This window comes from Colletes gigas, unplaced genomic scaffold (assembly GCF_013123115.1).
Source record: "Colletes gigas isolate AHSC1104 unplaced genomic scaffold, ASM1312311v1 Colletes_gigas_Sc00006, whole genome shotgun sequence".
NCBI classification, from domain to species: Eukaryota; Metazoa; Arthropoda; class Insecta; order Hymenoptera; family Colletidae; genus Colletes; species Colletes gigas.
Window position 1 is genome coordinate 890,508 of NW_025106635.1, and position 24,351 is coordinate 914,858.

The window sequence follows — 24,351 nt, forward strand, 5'->3', positions numbered from 1 at the left end:
CCTCGTTCTCGTTCGTTCGGTAGCACTGGTAGCAGCGAACCCCCAACAATCCCGCAGCCACCGTCGAACGCGGGGCTGCTGGAGGGTCGGTCTGTTTCAATAGTCGAAGGGAACGCGTGCACCATCCGGGTAAAATCGGTGTATATTTTGTTGTGTCACGCGCAGCCCACGTCCAACGACAGTTCTGCGCGGTCAATTTCTCACGGATCCCCTGCGACTTTTCTCATGTGAATAAATCGTCGCGCGTTTCCCGACGTGTTATGGCGTGGAAGTGGTGGTCAACCATTGCAGTGCTGTCGTTTTCGTCCGACGATACCGGGATATATCGCCACATCGACGCCCAGCTGTGTTGAAATTCGCCACCGACGAAACATGAAGTTACCACCCCTGTCATGACCCAGGTAAGGGAACATCGGCGATTCTCCATCAGTTAATTGCAAAATTTCGCACTTAGGCGTTGGACCCCGTTTCGTCGTAGCGACAGGACGTGTTACAGGTCGAAAGAATTTTAACGAGCATCGATATCGGTTAATTTCTGGTTTTTAACAGATGTCACGATGTCGTTTTGCACGTACGAGGTGGTCTCGCGAGGACGTCTCGGGGTGTTATTTATTTTTGGATCTTTCGGTCGATCGTTTTCGTCGTGACGCTTTTTTCTCGTTCGAAGAGATCTGCGGCAAGTCACGTCGGATCGCGATAGGGTGCATTTGCAATCTGTTGGTGCATACGAAGCACCGTGAAATCTTTCGCGAGATCAATGACTCGAGACGGTGTGTTTCTTGTAAATATTTTTCGTTTAATTTAAACGACATTTACGAGTTGGAGGTGTAGCGATTCGCGAAGGTGTTGGGCATTTATTTGAATGGCAGATTCGGTGCCATTGACGTGCAAGCAGTTGGGACAAATCGCATGAATGGGTAATGGCGGCAGCCCGAGACAATAATTTTAGATAGTGACACGCATATAGCGCTGCGATCGTTCCATTGATCTGTGTAACGTTGACGTTCCACATTTTTCCGATGAGTTTTTCTCTAGTACATCGACAATTTCTCGCTGCACGTCCTCGCGATAGTTTGAATTCCATAATCGCTTCATCTGTTGGAAATAACGATAGTCTTTTACAGTCATGCCGAATCGTGCAGTAAGGAAGCGTAAACATTTTCCTGAACAATGTTATACATTCAGGCGGTAATAATAGATCAGACAACGGTAATTACCGTCTGCGGACGCGTTGAATGCGTGCGTACGAAGTTTGCTACGTTTACATAGAACCGTGAGCCGCCACCTTGAATTACTTTTTATTACAGCGCCCCGCGCGATGTATACATTACAGGTATGACGTATGCTTTTAACGCGGGTACGTAATGTCTGTGTACTACGTGAGTTGTGTAAATTATTCAGGATGAAGCAGCCTGACGTGGACACTACGTCGATTTATAAAACAGAACTGACAATTCTTACTACCTTCTATTATTGTCAAGTATCGTGCAATAATTATTACGTTTATAACTCGCCGGTATCAAATATAAAACAGAATATTCGGTTAAAAGACCGACTTAAAAACAAAGAACATAGAATGATACAGATGTTGTCCTTTCGTTTGCAGTGACATTAGGAAGAAAATGTAGAACCCATAATCACGGATAAACGGAGGATGTTTTAATGAAGCTGTAAAATGCTAACTAGCCGTTGCGGCACGTGTTATCGAAAAATCACCGGGACAGAATTATAGATGGAGCTGATCGGCCAAAAAAAGCGCCGTTATGTGCGATGACGTTCCTCATTCGTAGCCCGTTTTGGCTCACTATTTACCATATTTTATCTAGGGCGGCGCGGGTAAATCGATACGCGCTACTTTCATTCATGGCTGCCTCCCCTCACGGCTGGCACGTTGCCTCCGCGTACCACCACCGAGAGCAACCCTCCTACCACCACTATTCCATCCATTAGTGGCACGGTTATCTCTGTCGCAGTGATTCTCAAATTCCCTACCCTCCTCTGTGGTCATCCCCGCGCGGTGACGTCACAGAAGGGAATCGAATCGTTTCGAGCGTTAGTCGAACGGAAAGTTGGTACGTTTTTGGCGAGATGTCTCTATATCCTTCTGTTAAACCATTTGTTCGTAGTCATTGCTTTGTTCTCATAGTATTTTTCATTCTTTCTATTTACTTTTTTAGTAAATCGTAAGTCGTGGGGTTAACGGATTGGAGGTAAAGCTGGTGAAAGGTTGAGATAGGTTCGGTAGCCACCATCGCAGCCCACGGTTCACCATATTGCATCGCAATGATGCCCCCCCACCCTTAGGTGGTGTCGTCACGTCACTGCTGACGCCCTTTTACACCTCCACAGCTGAGTATTTCAATCGCTGTAGCGTTCGTGCCCCGGTCTCCCTGACCCTTCTTCATCCCCGTTTCGTCGTCATCGGATCCACGCCATCTCCCCTACGCTCTTGCCTCCCTTTCCCGTTCTCCCGTGTTCACGTTTCGTCGACGTTCTCTCTTTCTATTTTTAGCGTATTCCGCGACGGAATAAATGGCCCCGTAACCGCCTCGTTCCTCGTCGATACACAGGGACCGGGGCTCGAACTTCCCCGATAAGAAATTCAAGCGTGCTAAGAATAGTTCGCCGCCGGCAACGGAAGACACCACCGTCGGGTCAGACTTTGATTTACACGATGGAAACGTTTCCACTCGGACGAATACGTGTAACCGAAAGATCGACATTTTGCAGTCGACCCATTCCAGTTCGACATAGCGCGAGACCTACCGTTTAAATATTCTTATCAAGATTTTTGTATCTAATGACATTTCGACGGTACGAAAAATTGATTTCCGTTAGCTTAATTGTCAATCGGCGTTCTCTGTCTCGTACGGCACGACAGGCTCGTGACCCGGCTTGAAACGCGTTCCTATTCTTGCCTGGATCCGATTAGAAAGGATCCAAGGATTTTTTCCCTTTAAATTGACTGAAAATCTGATTGTAACCACGGACACCGCGTTTTACTGTGTATCCAGTCGTATGGTGTCAACCGTTTCCGTCTACCGATACTTTCTATTATAGTATTCCGGTTCGTGGTTTCATTTGTGTTTCACTCGTAGATTAATGCTAACTGGCAATCCCGAACGAGGAAAACAATCGTGGCGTTTCAACGTCTGTCGTCGACAGAACTTTTAATTCGTTGCAACCAACTCGAATTTCTATTACAGTCTCTCTTCGTACAACACGATTTAGCTATTATACGATTAATCTAGATTTTAAAGTCCAAGAGATTCAAATTACCCGGACGTTGAAATTTAAATCTCCACTTCCTTGTTTAAAACGTACCATTATCGAACGTTCGTATGGATTTTGGAATCGATTAATAACAATTTACTAAACACACAAGAAATTGATCACAAAGAGAAAGACGGTTGCACTCGTTTAGCTCGTGTTCGAGTTAGAGTTACTAACAGTAGAGAACATGATCGTTCGCGATCAGCCACGTTGAAAGTGCTACGGTTCTAAAGGTCAATCCCCCCTAGTCTGAAATTAATATCTTCTGCGCGAAGAAATGTTGCACGCGGAAGCAAACTACGTGCACAGTCCTTCGTTAGATTTCACCGTTTCGATTTTTATCAAAATTTCGCCAATGCTACGGCTATGCTTCCTCGCAATTCGCTTCGTATCGACCGTCGAACAATATTTTCGATTAGCATACTTTCATATTACGCTCGCTGTACCTTTACCAGATCGTTTCGAAATTGTATCGGAATTTTTCGAGCAACCGAATCGAAACGATCCCGTGTCCTCGTACGAATTGCACACGTAATACCAGGAAATCGCTAATTACGCTTTTGTTTCTCTTATCATAGCGCCTCGCGACAAAGTTGGTTTTACTTTCGTCGTCGTTCACGGCGTAATTACCGCGGCGATCATTCTGCACATGCGCCGTGGATCAGGATTTCCGTCAGCCCGACGATTATTATCCGTATTAAAACTATAAGTAGCGGCGCGAGCGCCTCGAAACTTCACGGTTCTCGTTCGCTCACGCGACCACCGTTGCCGTTCGAATAATAATAATAATAATAAAAGAACCGCCATTCTTCGACGGAACGTTAATTCGCCACGGTACATCGACGAAACGAAACTTGCAGCACGCGCCATCGAATGCACGATTCGCGTATTTGCGGATTACGCATCGTCCATTTGCAAGTTTCTTCGCTCTCGGAGAAAGTGGTTACAACCGCGCATTAGAAAAGTAATTAGAAGAGGGTTGCTTTTAATTCGCCGTTCATTAGCGTATCGAACTGTCAATTAAACTATTAATTCCATTCGTTACTTTGAAAAGGATGTTTCGTCTCGTCGCTGATAAATAAAACTATAACCAAGATAGTTTTTTTTTTATAATTGATAAAAACGATGCTCGAGAGTCCACGTTCGTTCGATATGAAAAACACGTTTCCTTATTATTCTTCTGCGTCTCATTATACATTCCCATAACACAAAGGCGGAATAATATTTTTAACCAAAATTGTTGAACATGTTGGGACGAAAGGTTGAGTGGTTTCAAGGGACGCATAATACGAATCGTGTTCGGGATCCAAGTATTATCGGTTGGAGCTATGGAAATGAGTTGGACCATTTTTTTACGATGTCTGCAGGTTCCTAAAAAAAAACAAAAAAGAATTGTACATCGGACAGAGGTTCGTTTTTGGGGAATCGATCGGTACCGTCTTTCCAGGAATTGACATCGCGTTTTTGTCCTTCGTCTCGTGGTTTTTGCGTTTCATTGACGCGGTTTATTAATAGGTGAAGTATTTGCCTTGAATTTTGTTGTGCAGCCCACGTAGCCCCGAGCAGCTGTCAAACAGTGTTTTTTCATCGGTTCAAGACTAGAAATAACGCTGTCACGAACTGTGTTACCAAAGAAAGATAAAACTCTTGAAAAATTTCAAATCCTTCATAAACGATGTTCATCCGTTTTCTAAACTTTTACGATTAGCGAACGCCACGAGGCCCAAGAGTTTCCTCATCTCTTGCCAAATTCTATGGATTGCTAATTAAATACAGCGTCGAACGACGAAGTTGCGTAACCGAATCTGTGAAAACGAATTTCCAATTAGATCCAAGTTAGTTACATGTCACACGAAAGCCAAGGAACGATTTTGGCTCTTATTTTTGAAAAACATTAATTGATAATTAGTAGCGTCGTTTGCACGAACGAACGAGTCCGCTTAAAAAATATGCGTCGGGTCGTTCGATTGCGAAAAATTAAATCAGAATACCGTGTCGCAACCAGACGCCGCATATTTTAGCGGACTGTGTCGTTCCAGATGCAAATTGGCCGAAGAGAATCTTGCAACACGCATGAAATTTCTATTAGAAGTAACCTGTTCCCGAAACACGCGCTACGCTACGGGAATACCTTGACTCAGACCTTGCCGGGCGTTAATCTACTCCTTCTCGATCCGATCTACGCGGAGACTGAAATTGTTCGGAGGAAAAGACCATTTGGAATGTCGGGTCAGGGTTCGAACCCTGTATCTTTTGTTTGTCAGAAAATTGCTCCGGTAACTACTCAAATTAAGCTATCTGGGTCATTGTCGAACTCCTTTTTTTCCTCCCGAAACGCGATACACAGGGTGTCTTGAAAATACACGGCCGTGCTTCAGAGGGTGTCCCAGGCAGTTGGTGAAAATTGTATCTTAAACGGAGACAGATAAAAATGTTATGAGGAAAATATATAATTTCATGCATTATAAAAAACTTGACTCGTGAAAGGGTAAAAGCTGTATTTGTTATACCTCGATCGAAATTGCCAATAATTAGGTGTAAATGGACATGCAATGATCGACGATAACGTAATCGGACACGTTTTCCTCGATGGCGAATTGATAGATAAATCTTACGTCAACTTCTTGAGTAACCAATTGCATGGGTTATATTGGAAGAAGTTCCATTAGATGTTGCAAGTTGTCTGTGGTTTATGCATGACGGTGCATCGCCTTGTGTCGAATAAATCGGACAGTTCTTCAAAGAAAAAGAGTTTTCTAATAGGTCGTGTATTTTTATATTTAAACATTAAGGTTACCAACGACTAAAAGATCCCTCCACGGAAGGAATGTGGGACGATTCCACGTCGCTTGTAATCTACGATTGCTCGAAATTGAAAACGATCATCCCCACCCTCTGTTTTCATCGTCGTCTGTGTTATTCCGTAACTAATGATCGCGTCCGTAGATTGCTCGGCGATCGTGCAACAATAGGGAAGATCCGCGATCGAAGAAGAATCCTGGGAGTCCGATTTCCATGTAGATCCGTCGACGATCGTCGATTACGTCTCTATTCGGACGCGAATTGCCGCTCGGCCGTTCCTCTATTCAGGTTTCTAGAACGGCAATTTACTCGCGTCGCGTTCGCCGAGACGATTCACGTTCGCTGCATTTCGGTGCAATTATTCCGTCTCGCGATACACTCGGCGGCCGTCGTTACGAGCGAAAGTCCATTCCCGACCTGTGATTCTTTCTCGACGGTTGTTTTTCGAACGCCGCCATTCCTTTCGCTGGACCCAGTCCCCCCGAATTCAGGGCTTCCCGTTAGAACTGTTCGAACACTGAAACAAGAAACGAAGATACATGTACTTACGTTCCTTGTCTCGTGTCCTTTTAAATAGAAACCCGACACCCTACGACGCGACCACACAGTTTCTTCGTTGTTTTCAATTGCAAGACAAGGAAGAACATAGAAACGCTCGTTCGACCCTAACCTAAAAAAAAAAAGATGCAGCTGCACCGTTTGGCTGATAATGTTCTCTGTATTTTTAACCGTTCTGGGGATATAACATTTCTTAGCTGCGTGGGACATCCTGTATTTCGCACGACGGTGCGTACGATAATTAGCGACGTGTCTCGTGTAACCGAAGAAATCGTAAGATTGTGGGTGAAAGTGGAGTGACTCCTGCTACTGTTGCGTTGCGCGCCAATCGACGAGGACAGGTCTTCTTCCAGAGACTCCATTGTTGCGCAATCCGATCTGCGCAGAGGTCGCGTGTAACGATCTCGATCACCTTCGTGGAGTTTCGATTTCGTTAATTACGAACAGTTTTAACCCTTTCGGTGTCGTTAATTACGAAACATGAAAACTTGTAACGCAGCAGAGGGGGTAATTAAGCGTGTTTTGATTCTTGTAGCAGACTTTCGTTATTGTGCGCTTCGTAATTGGTATCGCTATCGTGGTCACTCTGCGAAACAATATCTTGATGACTCCATTTAGAGTCTTCATTAGGTACGTCTTTAATCACTTTCTCCCTCTCCTTAAAACTAAAATTAATGTTAACTGTTACTATGAACTAATTTGCTAGAATCGTGCAACGTATAATGTTTACGCGTAATTCATTAATATTAATTTTGTATTCTAAATCAATTTAGATACAATATTTCGTACGTATATTTAAGTACATCAACACACGTCATTATTAGTACAACTATAATCAGAATTAGCATTTTTCTTCAACAGTGAAATGATTTCGACGATTACCTCGAGCTCTGAATTCCTTGAAAGATCGTGAAAGTTTTACGGGTTCTGTCTTGCCCGAGAAATTATTCAGATTGCGCGGGTCGGCGTAAACGAAAGAAAACATCAACAAGGAGAAGGAAAGGAACATAACTCGTGTCGTTCGAATAATTAAAAAGTGGTTAAAGAGCGTAACAAGTTACCGAGACGTTCTGGCCGGGGGTTGGAGAAGGAAAAGGTGGGTGGAAAAGTCGTTTGCAATGTTGCATAAATTCTAATTGGGTTAAACCTCCGAGTCGTTTCAGAGAAGCATCTATTACGCTGAAACTGGGACTCGATTTACGAAGGACGTCTATAGAAGAAGAGAAAAAAAAAAAAAGAATTCGATATAACTCGACGCATAAATAGGTGACACCGACGTCTCTCCCTGCTGGTTGGTCTTTACTGTTCGATGCAACACCCACGCGATACGATTCCATTGCTCTGGCAATTTTACACAATATTTTCCCTACGTTTTTCGGTTGAAAATTCGTCTATTTTTCAGAACACGATAGTAGGATGTCCCGCGAGAAGAGTTATTCCCAACTTGGACGTAAACGAGCAAAAAAGCCATAACGATTTCAATTTACGCGTATTTCTGTACGATTGCCCATATTTGCGCCTGTGATTATGAAAGTTGACGTGAGTCATACACGCTCCCGTCCATAACTCATCGTACACTTAATGAAGCGTTTCGATGCAAACAAAAAGGTTTGACGATCTTAACAAAAAAGAAAGACGTTGCATTTAAATGACAATATTTATGTAGAAAGATCTCTGTTTCTAACGTAGATATTATTTGATCGTAGAAGCAACAACGATGGGCGTTTCATTCTGGATTTGGTGGCAGACACTTCGTCGAGGCCTTTCAAGCGGATTCTACTTTAGACGCTCCCACAGGTTGGAAACAGTCTGTATATCTGGAGACCTTCCATCAAACGATTTAAAGATCTTTAATTAATAGCTACTTATTGACCAAAAGAGAAAACGGTGAAATTTAATTGAAGACCAAACAAAGAGAAACAAGGGGATAGAAAACTTGTTCGGTGGATGCCCCCGACCATATTCCTCGCAACTTCACCGATTATCCAAATATTGCGTCGTTGATACGTTTCCGGTTCTAATTGCGACAGATTCCTCGAATCGATCTCCGCGTCTTTACTTCCCCTTTCGTTTCTTTATCGCTTGGCGGGATGTCGTGTCGCGTACATTGTTATGCCGCGGTGAACGTCGAATACAAAGCAGCCCAAGAGACCGCGTTTGAACGTAGCGCGTGCCATAAACGCTTGCATGCTATCTCGCTTCTATCTTCTCCTTTCTCTTCGACACTTTCACTGTCACTTCGAACGGCTGCAAATTCTGTTTAGGTATTTCTATCGGCTGTCTCCGGGTCTAGCGTCCGTTGTTGCCGAGATACGATCGCCTAAGATCCGAGATAGCGAGCCTAACGATCGGGGCACGATTAACCGTTTGAGTGCCACGTGTCTTTGCTGTTTTCCCGTCCAAAAGTGCCAAGCGGCGTGATAGCGCTTGTCTTATTCCCTCTCCAAGAATGCCAAGGAGCGCTATTGCGCTGTTTTCAGATTTATACAGTAGCTGTAATTGTTTCAATTCATTTTTGTTCTGCCATCTTTCTGAGCGAAAGTACAGATTTATCAGCGTCTGGATTGCGTCATATAATATAAGAATATAATTTAAATATTTTATTGCATATATAAAAGGTATGTACAGTAAAATGTTCACTATTAAAATATTCACTATTACTATTTTCACTACGGTTTCTTAGCCTAGAGCGCTGGCACTGTTCGAGAGACAGAGGAGAAGCGCAAAATCGCTCCGTGGCACTCAAACGGTTAAGGAACTATGGATAAAAAGTATATGGTCGATCGCCTATAAATACAGTAATTTTTTTTTTTTTTGCGTCATTAATGGAAACGAATAAAAATGAACTTAAATGCGAGCTTCTTGAGTTTATAGTGCAGGATTCATATTTACGGATTTTTACCATTTGTATTTCGTTTCTTAAGTAGTCGTTGAGCCATGATAGGAGTTTCATTATACTGTACTGTTGATTATTGTTTAACAGGGGCTTAATTCGTATTCCCCTTCGCTGATATTCTTCTGGGGTTGGTTTTTCGGCGCCCTTGCTCTCCCGGTCGGAGTGGAGAGACGAGTGGACGTCTTGCAGTGTTCTTCTCTCGTCGAGCAAGAGGCCACTCGACCTGTTTGTGTCGACGGACCTCTTTCCTCGTCGGCTAACAAGGGTCCTCGAATGTTACGATATCTGGTTGAATAGGAACTCTACGAGACGAGTGCTATCCCAGGAACCGAGAATCGAGTGCAAATAGTTATTGTTCCCCGTGGTCGATCACCGACGATAGCTTTTTGTTAGACTGTAGACCTGTAGACGCTTTGAACCAGCGATTATAACCCTTCACGGACGGTTTCGTGAACTTTTATACTTCAAGTATCGTCTCCTAGATATCAACGTTTAAGCCTAGTCAAACGTTTCACAAATTATATAAATTCTGTTCTAAAATCAAGTAACCAAAGCTTCTTGTTAGACTGTAGACGTGTGGAGGCTTTAAATCAGCGATTATAACCCTTCACGGACGGTTTTGTGAACTTTTATACTTCAAGTATCGTCTCCTAGATATCAACGTTTAAGCCTAGTCAAATGTTTCACAAATTATATAAATTCTGTTCTAAAATCAAGTAACTAGAGCTTCTTGTTAGACTGTAGACCTGTGGAGGCTTTAGACCAGCGATTATAACCCTTCACGAACGGTTTCGTGAAGTTTTATACTTCAAGTATCGTCTCCTAGATATCAACGTTTAAGCTTAGTAAAATGTTTCGAAAATTATATGAATTCTCTTCTAAAATCAAGTAACTCGAGGAGTAGAGTACGAGGGGATAACGGGGGTGAGGGGTAGTATTGAAAATTAAAATTTCTTTTATTTAAACGGTAAAGAAAAGTTGTCAGTCGGTGGAACTGGAGCGATTGTTCGTTTCGAGTGGTATTCCGATTATCCTTGGATCTAACGTTTCTCGCTCGACGGGACAGATGACAAATAATAGCGATGATTGATCGTCGGATTGACGTATGTAGAACGTTTCTGGTCGGGCTCGATAAAATCCAATCTCCCGCGCTTGATATACATCTCGTTTTCACACCTTTTGTCCGCTCTGTCAACAAGAAGCTCCAGATAGCTTCGTCGATTTTCAACCGATCGTCGCTTTATCGCGGTCTGCTATTCGCGATTTTGTTTTATTTATACCATAAAACCGGGTTCAGCCACAGACAAACGTTCGAGACAATTGCAATAGATATATGTAGATATAATCTTCTTGGCCTTAAATTCTCCATCGTTAAATGTTAAAAAAAATGCAGAGTGTAGAATGCATCTCTAACACGTTGACTGCCACATCAAAACCGTACAATTTTTTACGAGACCAAAACTTGGATTTTAAGCAACTGTAAACTGCATAACTTAAAATTTGTACTTATTTTCGTAACCACGTTAAACTTCGTCCCACATAAATTTATTTAACATTTCAAATTCAATTTCAGAATAAATTGTTTTAACTCCATAGCGGGAAAGTCTTGTCACCCACATGTGGGTCACGTGGCAGTCAAAGTGTTAATCGTAAACATTAGTTTGTTTTCTATCACCGCTTAGAAGGGTCAAATCCGATTAGGACTACGAATCAGAATTTCCTCCAGAGTGTGCAGAGACGCCAGTTACGATATTGATTCCGCGAGGTTCGCGTTTACGGAATAGTAGTTTGTCCTTTCTTTTCAACGACCGTCCTGAAAGCCATTGTTTCGAACTCGTCTCGCGGCAGCTGTCTACCGAAGGATAATCTCTTGCGTGGCGCCGTTAGACTCGTCGTCGATACCTGATCCATTATAACGTAGGCCGGCCAGGGACGATCGTGGGATTAATTAGGTCAAACAATGCTACCTGTAGATCTCGAACCGTCGTGCCCCACAAAAAATTGACCAACCATCAAACAACAATTATTTTTGGTTCGAGGAATCAGTTACAATCATTTTTGGTCAATAGACATACCTTCGAATTCCTGCACACTTTCGAGAAAAAAATTTGTTAGAAAAGGTTCTCCAAAGTTTCATGCGTATGTTTAAAAAATCATAACTCCTGAACGGATTGGAGGATTTCAATGTTTCAAACTTCAAACAAAGCGTATTGTGGTGTAGAATATTTAGAAATTCTAAGATCGTTGGAGAAATTGTTTCTTAAGCCCTCAGAAGCTTGATGATTCGGAGACTTTGAACGACGCGTGGGAGGGGGTTGAGGCGCAATTAGCGAGGCTGGTCGATTAACGAGAGATTATAAAGGTTCGCCAACCATGAGTCGAATTCTACGGAACAATCGTTTCCATAGAGCGTTGAAGTCACGTAAACGGGTCTTCGAAATTGAGAAACCGAACACGAGTCGTTCGAGTTTAATTGTCATTCTTCGGAAGATGCTGGAAACCTTGTCAGCAGACTTTCAGAACAAATGATTTACCAGAAAATGTTTCTGTCGTTTGGAAACAGTAATTTTCGCCACGAAGAGTCTGGCGATCGTAAAACGGTCTGGGCTATCGCTTCCGGCAAACGCAGGAAGTATCTTGGCCTTCGACTATGAAGGGTGAATAAAAGTTGGGGACGGATTTTGTTCAGACGATGGTAAACGCCTCGACGAACAGCCGCCTAAAAATAGTTGTTCTCTCAGAGAGTGGACCTCCAGCGAAACGTGAAGCACTCGCAAACACGGAAGTATTCGACACGCTATTTCAGTACCGGCGGAAGTAGCGCGGTTATTTTTAACCCCTTCGTTGCGAAAAATAAATTTAGTTTCTTTTTTATATGGAACAAGGGCGCGTTTAAATAAAGAGATTACGTAGAAGTACGTTATACAAATGTAAAACAAGATCTTCTGTTTTTCAGCGAGTTCACATACGCGTCGATAAAGACCGATTTATTGGCTTTTAATGGCCATAGAATCGCGGGGCAAAAGGAGACGGAAGAAAGTGTTGAACGAGGAGTGTAGCAGGGAATTAAGTTGTCAGGGTTGCGAGTAAACAGCGCGATTCTCGTTGCAAATTTTCGAGCAGGAGAACGCCGAGCAATGGGTACGCGCGACCGTTCGATAAAAGAAAGTGACGAGAAAGTATGAAACCGGTACCCTCGGAACCGGAATCCCTGCACGGAGGCCGATTACGGAATATCAATCGACGGGATGGCCAAATAAAAGTAACCGTCGCCTCGTGGACGCGTACGAGCCGCGATCGATGGATCTCGAACATTCGTACGAAGAAGATCCAGGCAGAACGAGCGCCAAAACGATGGAGAGAAGAGAAGAGAAGAATGAAGATGCACGAACGTCCACTTAAATTTATATTTATACTTTAAGTTAAATTTCGAACATTTATATTAATTACTAGACTGCGGATCTTTATGCAAACTCATATTTTTATAAAATGGGAGCTTTGTAGATGATTGTCTCAACCCTTAAATATAATAATTCGTATCTTTAAGTATTTCTTATATTTTTGCATATTAAGTGCATTCTGTAGTTTCTTGAGAATTAAAATTCCTCTGTAAATGCATAAACATCCGCAGTCTATTAATTACTATAGTACCGTGTTACAATCTTCGACGATGTATCTTATATTCTAGAATTACTTATATCAATGTGCCATTGAAGAAGGCCAGGGAATAATGTGTTTATTTTTCTCTTCTTCATTTTGACGCGTTGCAATAGAGAATAACAAAACATGGGATCGTAAAAGTGACCGATCTAGCGTGGAATGACGCCTTTCATCGTGGACGAAGAGGTCGTAAATCACTGGTGCGATTACGCGAATCACGGCATCAGCGGGAGGCCCGCGATCGGTCGTTGGTTATTCAATCGCATATGCGATTACGCGAGTATTCTGCTTTCTTCGAGCGGCTCGAAATAGAACTCGATTTGTCAGAGTACTCGGTAGGTACTCTGACAAAATTTACAATTGCTCCGGAATTTTTATTCGACCTCGTTTTCATCCTACAGAGCAATTATTGTCACAAACTTTTTGGGAGACATACCCCTAACGAACGATGAAAAAGATTTAAATTTCTGCGTTATTGTATTTATTATTATTATCAATTTTAAAAATCAGAACTTCGTAGAAAAACAAGACTCGATTAAAAGCATCGATCACTTTGAGTGAAAGATGATTTTTGGAAACGATTATCTTCGTATATCTAATTCCACATCGACCGTTGTTCCCCAAATGCAGATTCGCAGATTAGGTTCGAGTGGTCGATCGATCAGTTTCAGACCAAAGACACCCATAAATCATGATAAAAATGACATTCTGAGATTTAAACGAAGAAATTATTCCTCCGAGTCATCGAGAGTTGATCGAAGCGTTGTGATTAAGTATTCAGATAATATTCGATCGTTCGACCTTTGCTCATCGGTTCTCGATGATTGGAAAAAGAGTCACGTTTTAATCAGGGCCTCGTGCGTAAGAGCTGTTGAAAGGAAGTCGCGATGTTTAACTCCGTCAAAGTTAAAGACCAATTTTCCGTTCGAGCGATCGAAGTCGAGCTCTCCGAGTTTTGTCTGTGGAGCGGTAACAAAGGGACAAAGAAATATTCGCTGCCTGTTTCAACGATGGCAACAATGAGGGAATGAAAACGCAACAGGGGCGAATTGAAAAGGTTGCTTTGAAAGAGCCCGCGATATCTGTAATTACAAAAAGTAGCTGTCGATGCACGAGTTACATCGAAAAAATTGCATTAATCATTTCTCAGCGAACAGAATAATTAATTTTTCTTTGTATTTACGAAGGACGTTTTGGTTGCAGTATCGCGGATGAGGGGGTAAACCATCTTAGCGAGAGGGATGTCTGAAAGCGACGGAGAGCAAGTTGCTCGGTCGGTGGCCTTGGAGCAAGCCTACGTCCACGAAGTTTACGAGCAATGCGCCGAAAAAACTGTCCAGAGTAGACACTGGCCACGGATCTACCAGTTTCTCGAAGAATTGGAGCCTGGAGCCCTCGTTTGCGACATTGGTAGGTCCATCGTCAACACCACTCATTTTTAGTCTCTAGAAATAATAAAATTGCGACTCTGGCCAACCTCGGCTCAAACCCAGACCTAACCCAGACTAATCCAGACCTAATCCAGACCTAACCCAGACTAATCCAGACCTAATCCAGACCTAACTCAGACTAATCTAGACCTAATCCAGACCTAACTCAGACTAATCCAGACCTAACCCAGACCTAACCCAGACTAATCCAGACCTAATCCAGACCTAACCCAGACTAAGCCAGACCTAATCCAGACCTAACCCAGACCTAACTCAGACCTAACCCAGACCTAACCCAGACAAATCCAGACCTAATCCAGACCTAACCCAGACTAATCCAGACCTAATCCAGACCTAACTCAGACCTAACTCAGACTAATCCAGACCTAACCCAGACCTAACCCAGACTAAGCCAGACCTAATCCAGACCTAACCCAGACTAATCCAGACCTAACCCAGACCTAACTCAGCCCTCGTTTGCGACATTGGTAGGTCCATCGTCAACACCACACCTTAGTCCTTCGAAATAATAAAATTTTCGGTTTTAAATTTCGATGGACGCTGTTCGCCACGCCCATTCGGAACGCGTGGAGGTTCGTTTATGGGCGCGTGTGTCTTTATTCCGTGGTTTGCTCGGTTTTTCCTCCTCTCAGACCCCGGTCACTCGCGCTTTCACATGATCAATTGACCTCCGCGCGGATGTATCGACGGGAATCCATGTATATCACGATCACCCAGGTGTGTGTGTGTGTGTACCTGATCCCACGTCGCCATGCACGCCTCTGAAATACCGTGGGATCCGTTCTCCATGAGTGTAGAACTTCCAAGTCGCCCAAGAACGCCGAGTCGATACAGTTTTGGAAATCAATCGCTAAAATAATACGTCTTGGCGAGAGAATAATAATACCCCACCGGAGACTTTCGAAACACTAAAAAAAAAAATTCTTCAGGACCATTTCATGGTGTGAATCCGAGAACGAATCAATTTGTATAAATGAATAATTTCTATGCACGCACAACTCTGTGGAAAAGGCCGCGCTAGAAACTTAGAAAGTAACAAGATGCGAACGCTTTTAGAAAATAATAAAAACGAAGGTTTAACGATTGCTTGGAAAAATATCCGATCGTGTGATTCAAGAATGGTAGATTCGGGAGCTTTTTGACGAAATAAATTGCAACAGTCGATGACTAACTAATAAATAAAGTTCGCCTAAGTGGAGAAACTTTGTTTACCGACTGTATGCGTCAACGGTGCTGTTGAACCGTGGGCCTATAGCAATCGTAGGTACACTTGCCGTGCATACATCAAAGGGCACTCTATCGATCTCCATTGTAGTTCCTTGGAATAGATACTCTCTGTTCCAACGATATTCGTACCGAATATTGGACCTGTGCCCTAGTAACTTAAGTTCCCAGTTAGCCATCGATCGCTTCAAATAGATACTTTGTCCCTATCGTCGAAATTAATAAATGAAAAGAACTGACGATACGTTTTCCCCCTTTCTTTCTCCTGACTATCAACGACTATTACACTAGTTTCATCCTGTAAAGATAATGATTAGACTGCGGATGTTTATGCATTTACGGGGGAATTTTAATTCTCAAGAAACTACAGAATGCACTTAATATGCAAAAATATAAAAAACACTTAAAGTAATATACGAATTATTATATTTAAGGGGTTGAGACAATCATCTACAAAGTTCCCATTTTATAAAAATATGAATTTGCATAAAGATCCGCAGTCTAACGATACTTTTCGAGCGAAGTATTTCTTTCGAGACGATTGCCTCACGCTCGCGTTGGTTTTGTCCAGGTTGTGGCAACGGGAAGTACCTCAGCGTTAATCACAGCATCTTTAAAGTGGGAGTGGACCGGTGCAAGCGTTTCACGGATATCGCGCGTGAGAAGGAAAATGAGGTGAATATATCATTTTGAAGAAAACGCGAGTCGAGTGGTGGCCCCGCGTGCAGGAAACTCTTACATCCGTATCCTGTTCGGTTTGATCGTAATTGCCAGACTTAATTGTATCCAGAGCGTTTCCTGCGGGAAATTATTTTCCGAGTTAGCTGGATAATTCACCGCGTTGTTCAGCTTGGAGAATTATTCGAACAGATAGAAACTGTCGTGTTTGTTTCAGGTGCTGATCTGCGACAATCTAGCCCTACCGTTTCGAGATGAGAGCTTCGACGCGGTGCTTTCGATCGCTGTGGTCCACCACTTCGCCACCACCGAAAGGAGGGTTCACGCGTTGAAAGAACTCGCGCGAGTACTGCGAATCGGTGGTCGGTTGGTCATATCCGTGTGGGCTATGGAACAAAGGCATCGAAAGGTAAACGAATCACCAAACTCCTGAAGATTTACCTGCGACAGTAACTAGCGTTCATTAAGAAACAACAAAAAACAATCTATTCGGTTTATTTAATTCAGTAATAATATTACTTTTCTGGAAATACGAAATGCTTGAAACGCTCTTAGTCGCTGGTTATTCGAAGGATCCGTAGCTAGATGTTCGCTATTCGAGTCGGCTTAAAAGTTTCCTCGTCCGATACGATTGAATTCGAACTATGAAATACGCCCACGCGAGTATCACGGGACAATCGATACTGTCCCGATGCACATGACCGAGATAAATCGTTGTCATACGTAGATGATACTCGTACTTTTGCAAGCTGTAGCCATTATTAACACCGAGAATACTTTCACGGTATTTAACGCAACTTTCCTTTCAAACGCTTCGAACGAACGAACCCTGATAAACTTTTAAACGATGTCAGTGTCGTTAAAAACTACTTGACATGTATTAAGGTTTTACTGTAATTCTAAAATCCTTTTTTTTCTTTTTTTCTTTATTTTGCTTTCAGTTCGAGTCTCAAGATGTCTTGGTACCATGGCCCAAAGCGTACTGCGCGAACTCTGCGTTGAACAGATCGAAACGTACCGGCGCGCCGAGCCTCAGCGACGTGCACTCGAATCAAAACGCTCAAAAGTACTTATCTTCCAAGAGGTACACACAGTCTTCAGTTAATAAACATTCACGCATGCAACAAGTACTGGTCCCGACTCGATCGTAAAAATAAAAGCAATGTTTCGTTGTCGTATAAACGATCGATATAAATGCTATCGGGTAAACGCAATTTATGGGAAAAAGAGGCGTTCTTTATAGTAGATGTTCCTAGTGGCAAATTGCCGCGCGAAATTACGTTTCGCCTCTCCGTGTCCTTGTTCCATCGTTCGCGAAAGCTTCCCGGAGCCATCGTGACTACAATAATTACGGATAATGGCATTCTTGCTTCAGGAACAGCCAACGAAAATGCAAAAGCAAGAGCTATTGGATCGACCCGATATTCAGCCCGTCGCCGTCGACCAGCAGCCTATCCAGCCCCAACGAGACCTGCTACAGCTTCGTACGGCGTGCTTTGCAGGTAATTAGCACGCGTACAGGGTTACTCATACGTTGGTCAGCTAATTTTTCAAAAGCAACGTTGACAGAACGAGAAATTGATATGAAAAGTTTCTTTCGATTCGTTCGTTAGAAACACGACGATTCGAGAAAGTGTCGAAGGTGGTCCAATTATGGCAACCTTCCCCTATTTCCTTGAGCGTTTTCGATGTCACGCACGCGACTTACTCGCGTGCAATGGGACCAAAATTACTTTTTCTCGAGCTCCTTGGCCATGTATCGGAGACGCGATAACGTGTCCCGCGATACGTACCTAAATCGTTATCGATTCCGGGCGCCAGCGTGGCAATGTTCCCGCCAAAAAGTAGGGTAACGCAATTAAAGGCGCAGACCGCGACAAAGGGGACCCAGCTCGGCCAAATTTCAAATCCTATGCGGACGAGAAATATTCTTTGTCGATCTTATCGGTGAAAATCTGTATTAACGATCGCGTCGATCTGGTTCAGAAATTGGCCGGAGGTAGGCGTGGGTCTGGTGGTCGGCCTTGGTTTCTTGAAAGTTGGCAGAGCGGCAGCGGTAAAGGTCGAAGGGATTACGAGCACGAGGAGCCCCAGGACGTGGACGAGCTGCCCATCGAGCTGCGTCGCGTGGAGAACGTGAACGTGACGCTGACCAAGCAGCAAGACTCGTTGAGCATCAAGTCGAAGAGTCTCGGGGACATCCTGGAGATTCAGCAGCTGGACCTGGTGAGGTCGAGATCCAGCATACCCGGGCTGTGTTCCGTGTTGACGTCCGAATTAAATTTGGACGGCGACTCCAGGACGTCGTCGTCGATGAGTGGCTCGAAGCCACGGCTGGTCAAACAGAAGTCTCATTTGGTAGACGACGTCGGTTTGGAAAATCCTGATAACACTGCCATTCAAGAACTAACTAAGGACGTTCCAGACTATCAGGTACAATGTCATATTACAGCTGAACAAAGAAAGAAGTCGTGTAACGTATATCCTGTCTTTATCATTCAGATAACACCCACTCACTGCTCGAAGCGAGGAAGCATCGTGAAGCAGAGCTCTATGAACGAGGAGCTGATGTCCACGGAGAGGCTGGAGGAGAAGGAGAGGGTACGACGGAACATAATGAAACAGGCATCCCTGAACGAGGATCTGATCTACAAAGGAAACACGTTCGAAGCCCTCAGAGACTCCCTCTACTCCGGGAACGCGACTAGAAGGTTTCAGCTGTTGAAAAGTGGCCTTACGAACAAGATCAAACAGTCGACGACCAACATCGAGGTCTCCGGGCTGTCGTTGAAGAACGGTTTCGTGAAGATCCTCCAAGGTTGGAAGTCGAGCGACAGCGACACGCCGGCGTCGGACGCGGCCAACGACGACGCGTCGAAAACGAAAGCCAACGAGAAAGTACCACCCGCGACGACGCTGAAGAGAGAAGCGGAGGGCGTGGAGAGACGTCTGTCCCGAGAGGACGGTTCCGATTCCTCCAAGGACAGCAGTCTGCAGAGCGACACGAGCGTCGACTCCGAGGACAGTTTCGCGTCCGTGATCTACGTGCCAAAACAGGACGCACCGCCGTTGGCGAAGATTATCCCCCCCATACCCACCGGTTATCAGTTACGCAGCACGTCAGCCCCTCCCTCTCCGCGCGTCAAACACCCTCCCGACATGTCCAACGCGAGGCTCAAGCTTATTTCCATATCACCCCTGCTCAAACAGTTCCCGGCTACGAGCAAGTCCTTGCCACCGCCCAGTCCCCCTGGTCTGTCTCCCCGTACCCTGAATCCCATGTTCCCGAGACCGTTCTTCGCCTCCGCGACCGCTCCGCAACCGTTGCCCGGGGAGACGACGATCGTCGCTAAGAAAACGGACGCCTCGAACGGCGGTTGCCAGTCGCCGAGCGCAGAACCACAGCCCAGTAGAAGGAACAGCGAGGCGGAGGTTTGCGGTAGAAATAGTTCCTTGGAAGGGAAGAAGCCCAGTTTGCAAGCTATACGCGCCTATCGATCCATGTCGGAGACCATCGACATCGAAGAGCCCAAGACTGTCGAGGACACTGCACCGCTGCTACCAACCGCGGAGGAGACCTTGGACGCAACGTCGCAGGAGAAGAGCCAGGAGACGAGCCAGGAGACCATCAAGGAGGAGGATAGTCGCAAGGCCAGACTGAACCAGATAAAGGAGTTGTTGAAGCAGAAACCAGGTTTCGCGACGCGGACCAAACCGTCGTTCCCGTTGGTCAGACGCGCCTCGACCACGACCAGCGGTCGTCTGGAGACCGTTCTGCCACGATTGCTATCCCTGGAGCTGTTCAATCCGGAAACGGACGATCTGGACAGCGACTCCAGCGGCGTGTCCTCGCCTGAATCCGTGGGCTCGGTGATCATCGTGTTCTCGGATGAAAGGTATGTCGGATAGCCTTTCTCTTTTTAAATGCAATTTAGTAACCGTTGTTTTTTTAGGTACATGAAAAAGGAGAACGCAAAGTCCGAGTGTACCGAGTCGAAAGTATCGGATACCAGCAACGTGACCGCCGAGGAGTCGTCAGGTAGCGTGGCAGACTCGAAGGAAGAAGATACCAAAGGGGACAGCGTCTCGTCTCCGTCTTCGAGGCTCCTGGAGGCAGCGGCGAACGTTGCCAGCTCCTTGGAGGACGCCGTGGAGACTGCTATCCAGAAAACTCAAGGTCGATCGCACCAGTCGCAAGTAACGGAACAACGAAGCGTCGATACGTCGCTGACCACCGAGAAGAAGCTCCGAACCAAGCACTCGAGTTCCACCGAGAGCTACCAGCTGCCCGAAGTGGAGGACACCTGGAGCGAGGAGTGTCGCAAGCATCTGATAGACTTCACCGAGAAGCTCAGCGAGAACCTGATGCAGGATACCGGGCAGGATCAGTTCTGTCAGAAGTCGGAGATCGAAGTGGACGCGTGCAACCAGAGGATCCTGGACGATGCGTTGCCAACGACCAAGGGATCGGACCTGGTCAAGCGTAACGCGACGCTGTTCGACGTAAACGTGGCCAAATCCGCAAAGTCTTGTAAATACAACAACCTGTCGAACACGATCGCTTGGCTGAGCAACAACAGCAACGGCTTCCACGCGAACACCGAGAAGATACCGTTGGACACGGTGAACACGACCGAGACGGACAAAACGCTGATGCATCGAAGCACGTCGGAGGACATAATGGACTTCGTGATGGTCTCGAACACCGGCGAGTTCATGAACGAAAGGGAGAACGCTTCGTTGGACAAGCATCCGTCGAAGCAGCCGTATCTGAGGACAGCGAACTCGATGGAGTCGAGCGACATCGGCGAGTCCATCGACAACACGATCAGCCTAAGCGATGGTAGCCACGCGGAGTCGACCGGTAGGCTATGCAGCAGCATGGTGTCGCTGTTGTCGTCCAACAACGCCGAGTATCCGAAATCGTACGCGGAGAAGCGTAAACTTCAGATACAAAGACGATCGGCCTCCGAGGAGACACCGTCCAGGTATCCCGACAACGGCAAACGCAGCACCGATTGTCTGGTCACCACCACCGGTAGCAACGGCTCGTTGACCGCCTCCTCCTCCCAGGAGTCGTTACCGTCTGACCGCGGCGGCGGAGCTATCACCTACCATCAGTACTATCACGTGTTCAGGGAGGGCGAGCTGGACCAACTGATAAACAAATACGTGGAGAACCTGCACATCATCTCGTCCTACTACGACCACGCGAGCTGGTGCATCGTCGCGGAGAAGGTGCAAGTCTGGACTATATGACTCGGGGCCCGCGGCCGAGTTACGAGCACAACTTTCTGCGCGTCGGTTTCTCGCGAGGCGTCGCGCTCGGTGCCCGACCACTCCGCCAGGCGGATCACTTATCGGGGAAGTTAATCAGTTTCGCGAACCTTTGCGCGAGAGCACCGTGACGTTATCCTTTCGGATTACGCGCGGCCGGTTTCATTTACGTTTGGAACGCGTGCACGCCGATCGAATACATCGATACGGATACGTATGGGTTTAAACAGGACCGTGACTAGACAGTTTAACTCGGGGGTAGCGATGAAACACATAGTATAATCGATAGCAAATAGAGCATCGAAGGTTCTATTGCCTTAAGTTTGGATATAAAATATTTTATTCTTGTTTCAATGAGTAATAATTTGAACAAAAAAGTTAAAAACGTCCTACGGACAAAATAAAAATCGACTACAAGAAATATAATTGATTTCTGTTCCTTGTAAAAGAAACGGTTTACGTATAACGTGGTTCCCATAGAACCACTGCCTTGTCACGGCCCTGGGTTAAACTATCCACTGTTTGGCGTGTCTGAATCCGTTCCGAATTGTGCAGTCGAGATGGAAAGATATTATTGACCGTTGGCTGAGCATTTTATTTGAATATAAAAAGAAATAGCATTCCAATTGCTTATCGTTAGTTCGAATTCCAGAATGATACTTCTAAACGTAAATAAACCGGCGACGTTTCGTCTCGCAACTATCTAAAATCTCTAGCGTAAAATCGTATATCTATAAACGTACACGACATATATCGGTGCATTCTGCTGAGTTGCAAATAATATATAACAAATATCATTCGCTGTGTACAAAAAAACAAAAAAACAAAAAAGAAAAAAAAATGGGGGGCGGGAACACGAGGCGCGAGAAGGCACTAGGTTCTTAGGATTAAGCGAAACGGGACGACGACGTGTAAATATGTAAAATAAAAAGAAAAAAAAATGAAAACGTTTCCGACGTAAGCGCACAGATCGGCAAACAAAGGTATTCATCGATAAGCGACACTATTAGTAATAGAGATTTGTATTGTTCGTCTAAGCGCTTGACCAAAAATGTTTCTCGTTTGTTCGTTCGTCTTTGAGTCACCCGGTTGGAAATCCATTCTAGTCTCGGAACAGGTAGACACATCGCGTAGCCTTAGTTTAAGCGTTTAGGTCCGTGGTTCCTAATCTTTTTCATCGCTGAACACGTATAACCATCGTTCATACCTCGTCTCTCGAGCTGCATCCGCGTTTTAAAAACATAAACTATCCGTAAGCTGTAACTCATCGTGTATTGTGTTCGAGAACGATTACGAAACCGTTTGACTATGCTCACACGTTACTTAGGGCTGGAATCAGTTCTCCAATTTTTCTCTACGCGAATGTTTCTTTGTTAATATCTTATAAGACAACCTGAGGAAATATTTCAACGAATAGATAAACGCAGATCGATGCAAGGAGCGAGACAGTACTGTACTTGTAATTTATTCGAATAGTTCCAGCCCTGATTCAGTCGTTCGACGTTTGAGAATCGTTTCGGTAGACTGTTCCGCGCCAAGAGGACAAGTATCAGTGAATATCACGATGGATCACTTTATCATAGAATGTACCGATCAAACGATCTCGTTCTCGATAGAATACGCGACAGCAACGATGGGAACTTTCTTTTTACCGTGTTCATGTAAATAACAATTGATTCTCGTTCGGCAAACTGTAGATAATTTCCAGGTATAAACGATGCTTCGGTAGGTTAATTCGTTAAAAAAATCCGAGGACCCGCGATTAGAATGTAAGACGTCGTGAAACTGCTGTTAAAAAATAGCGGATGTTATTGCGTTATTACTACTGGGAACGTTCAGGGAAATAAGAGAGTTTCGTTTAACACTAGCGACCGATTGATCGTTTCCATAAAAATTTATAAATTCCACTTCTTTATCGTTTACTGTAATTTATATCAAGGAAGTTTATAAAGACTGTCGTGAAGGGAAGTCTTCGTTAAACAGTTTCGCGATTGTTTCGTCGAGGGTAGCTCAACAATGACCCCGAATTACCGAACGAAACGTAATTCGTAGAGGACCAAAGTAAAATGGAGTACGTTCGTAACTCGAATGACGTTGCAAACGAAAGTTTGACGGAACCGAAGACTGTGGAAAAGTTGAGATTATCAGGACGCTTGTAATATCGCAATAACTATCGGACCATTCGACAAGAGTATACCACAAACAGCAGAATGAGATTAACCCTTTATTTAGAGAAAAGAAAAATCAAGTAATTCCTTGCTTTTTAAGGAATAAACTTTTATCTATCTTTACGATCCTCGTTAGTTGAAAATTGTCAAGAATGTTCACCCCCATAGGTGCTGCACGATAAACAATTAACATCAGACAAATAAAGGGTTAAATTACGAGTAACTTGGTCCCGTTACGACCGAACTCCTATATCCATACGCGTTAAAACGGTACTGACTGCGAAAAATCTAGTTAAAAGAAGCAAAAAAAAATATATAATAATAATAATAATAATAATAACAATAATAATAATAGTAGTAGTTC

The 24,351-nt window shown here is 44.4% G+C and overlaps 1 protein-coding gene across 1 annotated transcript; it reads left to right on the plus strand.

Annotated features, from left to right (window-relative positions):
* The first annotated feature begins 58 nt into the window (after positions 1–58).
* Positions 59–22,081, plus strand: LOC122395604 (flocculation protein FLO11). The gene is made up of 9 exons (XM_043393301.1): positions 59–401; positions 14,393–14,599; positions 16,436–16,539; positions 16,760–16,951; positions 17,484–17,626; positions 17,918–18,044; positions 18,529–18,975; positions 19,045–20,438; positions 20,496–22,081. The coding sequence occupies exons 2-9, from the start codon at positions 14,431–14,433 to the stop codon at positions 21,799–21,801; spliced, it is 3,882 nt and encodes a 1,293-aa protein (XP_043249236.1). The 5' UTR covers positions 59–401; positions 14,393–14,430; the 3' UTR covers positions 21,802–22,081.
* The last annotated feature ends 2,270 nt before the right edge of the window (positions 22,082–24,351 follow it).